Source organism: Xenopus laevis, chromosome 1S (genome assembly GCF_017654675.1).
Source record: "Xenopus laevis strain J_2021 chromosome 1S, Xenopus_laevis_v10.1, whole genome shotgun sequence".
Classification (NCBI taxonomy): domain Eukaryota; kingdom Metazoa; phylum Chordata; class Amphibia; order Anura; family Pipidae; genus Xenopus; species Xenopus laevis.
In genome coordinates this window covers 183266692-183273782 of record NC_054372.1, presented here as the reverse complement: position 1 = coordinate 183273782, position 7091 = coordinate 183266692, and the positions used below count along the sequence as shown (strand labels likewise).

At 36.4% G+C, this 7091-nt stretch overlaps 1 protein-coding gene across 1 annotated transcript in view; it reads right to left on the bottom strand.

Moving 5' to 3' along the window:
- Nucleotides 1–1053: 1053 nt before the first annotated feature.
- Nucleotides 1054–7091, bottom strand: part of fgf10.S (fibroblast growth factor 10 S homeolog) — a 79229-nt gene continuing 73191 nt past the window's right edge. The window contains 2 exon segments of the mRNA NM_001137566.1: nt 1054–1575; nt 3572–3675. Of these exon segments, the coding sequence (NP_001131038.1) occupies nt 1384–1575; nt 3572–3675 (296 nt within the window). The 3' untranslated portion in view covers nt 1054–1383.

Sequence of the window (7091 nt, the reverse complement as noted above, 5' to 3'; positions counted from 1 at the left end):
GCACCATTTTTCCATTAGGTCATAGAAACGGAAATATATGTGGAAGATATATAATCATGACCAATCATGACCAAATGGTACTTTCAAGAATAAACAAGTCTTCTCACTCTTATACTGGTCGGAGGTTGTGCATAAAGTATGTAACACAGGATGTACATCATACATGTTGTACCTCTGCAAGTGAGGCAAAGTTTTCTTAAAGTCAAGGGTAAATATTGTAGCAAGCTGTAAATATCAGTCTGGTAGCTGTACTGTCGCAGGAAATGATTAAGATCTATCCACACTAGAATAAAAATTATAATATTAGTGATAAGCTATTCATATAAAGGTGTTACATCATGAGCAGTTACACTAACATACAAAGTGGGCCAAATTGCATAATATGTATACATCGCAATGGCATTACGAAAGGTCTTATTCAACCCTTCTCCACTTACTTTAGGAAGACCGTGTGATTTTTGATTAATCTGGATCAACACATTGGTTGAAGTCCTGCCACTCTAAAAGCAGCGCACAATTTACCTGTGGTTTTTGTTGTTAGTTTTTCTCAACAGCCTTGAATTAATGTTTTTTCCCAATGGCATAATTGACTTGTATTTTTATTCCAAACTCTTCCTTTCATTAAAACCTAAAAAAAAACCTATCTAGTGTATCTTTGAGTTGTGTCCAACTGAAAATGAACCATAAGAAAGAAGTGTTTTCTTTTGCTTTTCTTTTTTTTAGCCTAGACACAAACTGTAGTATGAAGTTGAAGCAGAGACATCTATCTATGAGAGTGACATCAAACATTTTTAAATTTAAGACAAACAATTCAAACACAGAAGACAGGTATCAAACATTCTATTAAATAAATAACTTACAAAGAAACAGAAAGAGATGAAGGTAAAAGTACACAGGCATACCATAATATTCATTTTTGTTAGAACAGTTTTAATACATTTATATTTCTTAATCCTAACCATTCTTCACGTTGACTCTTCAGAAAAATACATCATCAATACTTTTGACCCAAGTGCTTCCAGTAAATTCTTACATGGCTCCCTGCTCATTGGGATCGTTGGAAGTGAATGAGCGATGAAAGTCTTTGATTTGAATAAAGTAATCCATAAATAACTTTCCCAGTAGATAATTTGATTGTCTTTTATCCTTAAAATCGGACTGTACAAATATAATTCTATGTGACACAGGTACTGGCTGCTTTCCTTCTCAATCTGGCCACAGTCACCACAAAGTCAATAAAAAAAGTGTCCTTCTAAAATCCAAATGTGCGTACATTATCCATCTTGGACCTCCCCATTAGAATGAAATAAGGAGGTGAGTACACATTATGGATGAAGAAAGTACTTATTTAATACAGAAATGTGTCAATTCCTTCATTTGAGGTTATACAACAATTGGAAGAAAATGAGCCGAAGTATTTTTCCGTCTTGTTTTTGGTCCTCTCTTTGGAACCCCTTTACCATTTAAGGCCACAAACATTTGTCTCTCGTTGTTCTTCCAGTTATGTGATGCATAGGTGTTGTAGCCATTCTCCTCTATTCTCTCTTTCAGCTTGCAATCAATATTGAATACTTTCTGCGGAAAATATAAACAACTGTTAGAAAAAAAGGAAAGTAATTGCAAAATAAAATCTAACTAAACATTCAGCAAAAATATGCTACTACTCACTGATTAAAAATATATTACAGACTTCTTGGAACAGTTGAGGTGTTTCAAACTAAAACCAGATGTCAACCAGCATCTGAAGGGCCTCACCTGCTTCACCTCCTGCCAAGGCAACACCAATGTTTCACCCAGGTCATGCCCATAATTGCTCTCCCTCCAACAACTGAAATTCGGTAACAAATTACAGGGAGCAGGTGAATGGTCTATAACTGCAGGTGACTGGGTAAGGGGGGTGAGTCAAGGTGACTTCTGAAAAATTCAGGTGAGTTGAAATGTCTGTGTAACTTCAGCGCTTCATAAACCAACAAAAGCAGGTCAATTATACAGATGTGTGGTCTAATTTTAGCATTGAAAGGGTTCCGTTCCCATATTAAACACTCCAATGCTTATACAAGAAGATCATATTTTGGAGAATATTGTGAAAAATTGTTTCATTACTTTCGGATATTTTTTCTCCTTAAGTATTATCAACTGTATATAGAATGAAGGAAGGAATGCCTAAAGTAATTGAGAAAAGAATATAAATACAGAAGAGGGGTGCACTCCCATAGTGTAAAACCATGTGAATTATTAAGAGGGTTATTTAATAAAACGCAATTTACTCATAGTTTACCAGAAACAAACTGGTCTTACCCCCCATTTCTGAATTGAGCTTATTAACTAATATTTCAGGTAAAAAAAATTATATATAATAAAAATATAACTACAATCTTTTTTTCAAGTTTGAAAAAAAAAATCAAAATATTAGAATTTTAATTCAAATCCTACAACTTTATCGAATTGCCACTCAAAATACTCAAACGTATCAAGTTTTCAAGGGAAAAACCTGCGTCAAACACCCCAAATCGCTCAAAATTTGTGAAGGTTGAAAACATCTTCATGGTTAAATGGACTTTTTTATTTACCACCTACATTTTTAATAGCATCAGTGCCCCTTTCTTCCTTATTGAGAAAAAAATGCCTGTATTAAGCCCTAGTATCTTGTGCTCCCCTATATAAAATCTTTATAATATGTCTATATAAATATATGACCCTCTGTCATTCTATACAATGCAACACTGGATAGAGAGGCTCATTTATTAAAGCTATTTACTAACTTCTATCTAATATTTACCTAGGGAAACATTGGCAGATCAGACCATACGTGAAAATGCAAGTTCATTTCCAGTTCCAGCCTCCTGGAATGACTTGAGTCGGTAAATCTTTCAGACCAATGAGCATTATAGATATTTTTGTGATTATCAACAAACCGATTTATTAATTAAAGGGCATGTAAAGTCTAAAATCGAATAAGGCTAGAAATGTATTTTGTATACTAAATGTAAACATGAACTTACTGCACCACAAGCCTAATCAAACAAATAATTTATGCTTTCAAAGTTGGCTACAGGGGGTCACCATCTTGTAACTTTGTTAAACATCTCTGCAAGACTAAGACTGTGCACATGCTCAGTGTGGTCTGGGCTGGTTAGGGATCGTTATAAACAAAGCTGCTTGAGTTCTGCATGGCTGGGAAGTAAGGTGGGGGCTCCCCCTGCTGTTAATAAGTATGATTGTTTCCTTGCTCAGCAGTTAGGGACCATCTGACAATTCCTATACACAGCAGTAAATGAAGGGAGAAATTCACTGCATACAGTGAGGTTTCTTATAAAAACGGTACATATTTTTTAATTAAAATATATTAAAGAAAGTAAAAATGGGATTTTATTTTTTTGCCTTTACATGCCCTTTAAGGGCAAACTTTTTTTCTTAGAGCATATATACATGCAGAGGCTGATACATATGGCCTAAACTGAGTAATATTTGAAATTGTCACAGTGATACTGGATGTGTACCCTGGCCATTTGCAAATGAGCTGGAAAAGAATACCTAGAATTGCCAGGACCTGGTTTGAATGGTTACTTACCGAACCGTAGATCTTTCCTCTCCTATTCATGGCTAAGTAATAATTGCTGTTAATGGCTTTCACTGCCACAACCCCCACGTCCACAGATGTTATCTCCAGTATACCTAAGGTGGAAATAAAAAGAGTCGATATTTACGTCTTTAAATATATATAAAAAAATATTTTATTGTCCAGTGAAGTGCAACACTCAACGGGTCTTGTGCAAACAAAAATAAAGTTTTTTATTTAATTTACAAACCTGAGATTTCGGCCACTAAAAAATTATTTTAGTAACAAGCCAATCAAATACTTTCATTTATTCATTCATTTCATTATGCTTACTGTTAATTGGTTACTGAACTTGGCAAACTTTGTCTATGGTGCTACATAATTAACTATTATTAATTATACTTAATTGACCTGCAACTCAATATATCTTGACATTATTGGGGAGTGTCTGAAGACACAATCCTAAAACTATGATATAAAATCCGAGATCCAAGCACTACCTAGTCGTGAAGCAAACCTCATGCAGCAGTACACTGTACAATTAACATATTTTTGTGGAATTCATTTATTATAAACTAGAAACACATGGCAAATGCATGCTGAAAATCCCTACGCATTCAGTACATTCCAATTTTACACATTTTAAGATGACAAAATAAAAATATCTGTATGTTCTAGCATGGTTATCTAATTTTTTCTTCTTTAAATAAAAAAATAGTTTCTGGGAGATAATGGGGTTTTTGATACAGGTATGGGACCTGTTATCCAGAATGCTAATGGATCTTTCTGTAATTCGGGTCTTCATGCCTTAAGTCTACTAGAAATTCATTTAAACATTAAGGGGCAAATTCATCAAGGGTCGAATTTCGAGGGGTTAAATCCCTTGAAATTCGACTGGAGAATAGAATCGAATAGAATCGAATAGGCAAATCGGGCGAATTTACGCGCTGGCGAATAGTCGAATCGGCGAATATTCGCCAGGCGAATAGGCGCTCGATCGAAGATTCGATCGAAGGATTTTGATTCGATCGAATGCCTTTTTATTCGATCAAAAACTTGGAAAACAAGCCAATGGGACTTTCCCATAGGCTTTTAAAGCAATTCGGAAGGTTTTAGGTGGCGAAGTAGGCAGTCGAAGTATTTTTAAAAGAGACAGTACTTAGACTATCGAATGGGCGAATAGTCGCAGCGTTTTTGCGCTCGATCCAGTACTTCGACTGTCGAATGGCGAATAGTCGCAGCGTTTTTGCGCTCGATCTATTTGAATCATTCTACTCAGGCGAATTTACGCCAATTCAATAGTCGAGAGCACAAAAATTCTAAGTTTTTTTACTTCGAATCCTTCACTCGAAGTTAGTGAATCGGCCCCTAAATAAACCCAATAGGCTGGTTTTGCTTCCAATAAGGATTAATTATATCTTAGTTGAGATCAAGTACAAGCTACTGTTTTATTATTACAGAGAAAAAGGAAATCATTTTTAAAAAATTGGATTATTTGGATAAAATGGAGTCTATGGGAGACAGCCATTACGTAATTTGGAGCTTTCTGGATATCGGGTTTCCGGATAAGGGATCCTATACCTGTACTGGAAAAACAGCACAAAGACATGATTCTGAAGCAAACTACTCTAAATGGCCACTTCTGTGTATTAGGGGCAGATTTATCAAGGGTCGAATTTCGAAGTTGAAAATACTTCGAAATTCAACCATCGAATTGAATTACTTCCACTTCGAATATCGAAGTCGAAGTTTTTTTTCATTGAATTTGTCCATTTACGGTTGAATTAAAATAAGAAGGATTTCAGCGATCGATCGAACTTTTTTTCTTCTACTTCAAAAAACTTCTCTAGAATGTCCCCATAGGCTAACATAGCACTTCGGCAGGTTTAATTTGGCGAAGTATTGAAGTCGAAGTTTTTTTAAAGAGACAGTACTTCGATTATCAAATGGTTGAATATTGAAACTTTTTTACTTCGAATCGAATTCGAAGTCAAAGTCGAAGTCGTAGTATCCTATTCGATGGTCGAAGTATCCAAAAAATTACTTCGAATTTCGAATTTTTTTACTTTGAAAATTCCTTTGAATTCACTTCGACCCTTGATAAATCTGACCCTTAGTGTTATCCACCCTAGTAGCAACTGATTTGGCAGTGTAGGTCCTTCAAGCATAAAAGAGTACATTCTGGGATAGAAAATGTGTTTCCAATGGCCATGATTACTCAATATCACAATGACCCTATGACACTTATAAAATTGACCTAATGAAACTTGTTAAATGGCAATGTACTGAATTCATATCACATGTGTTTCTAAGTTAGAACAAAGTAACTCAAAGAAAGTAAGTTTTTTGTACATTGTGAGGTTTGCTTCATGACTAGGTTGTACTTGGATCTGCATATATCTGCATACAGTTCTCAAACCCACATATTATGATGGACAATAAAACATGACCTACCGTACAGAATTGTGATAAATATATTTACTGTAGGTGATAAAAAAAATACATGTATTGGACCCCTTAGGCCAGGGGTCATCAAAAGTGCCATTTTGCCCCTTTTTCCACTAAAGAAAAATAGTCTGCAGCCGCAAAACATAACACAGCTTATAAACTTTTAAAAGTTTTAATCTTTTTTTTAATTTTAACTGTTACAGAATACAACAAACAGAAGTGCAGTGTGCATGTGTAGGCCTACTTTGAAATAAATTAAACACTGAACAGCCCTATTAAATGCTAGCGTCCTCATCTGCTTAAAGGCGAGATGTCATTAAAATATGCGTCACATTCACGTCTATAACCCTCGCACCCATTGCAGCTGGACCCTGGAGGCTTCTCTCTTGAGTGTGTGACCGCAGTAAGGACTATGGTGAATCATCTTGCTGCGGCTCGGTCTTGCCTGTCACTCCTGAGACGTCTATACAGTCCTTGAACCTGCTGGCGGCTTTCTAAGCTAACAGTTAGCTTACCGCGGTCGCACACTCAAGAAGCCGCCAGTAGGTGTGAGGGTTGTACAGACGACGTGATAGGCAAAGCCGCAAGACCGAGCCGCAGCAAGCAGGATGAAGAGCCGCATGAGGCTCCGGAGCTGCGGGTTGCCTATCCCTGCCTTAGGCAGCATCCTGGTTAGTGATGGGCGAATTTCTTCCGTTTCGCTTAGCTGGAAAATTTGCGAATTTCCCACGATATTCGCAAAACGACAAAAGAATTTTGCAATTCCGATGCCAGCAACAATTCCGACACGGCGCCACTTTGACGTGCATTAAAGTCAATGTTCACCTTTAATTGTCGGCAGCGGCGGAATTTTCGCTGCAATTTTGCAAATTTATTCGTCGCAGGCAGGCTCAAAACCCAAAGCTGCCACAATCTGATCCAAAGCAAGTGAATTATCTTATGTCTTCTCCCATTGGATTGGTTAGTGCTATGTTAAAATAATTTTTAATGTGGCGCTATCAATTATCAACTAGGGAAACCACATTTTCAACAAGCTTCATGTTCCAAGGCTTTGCTGCATAAGGGTCCCATACATACTTGGTAA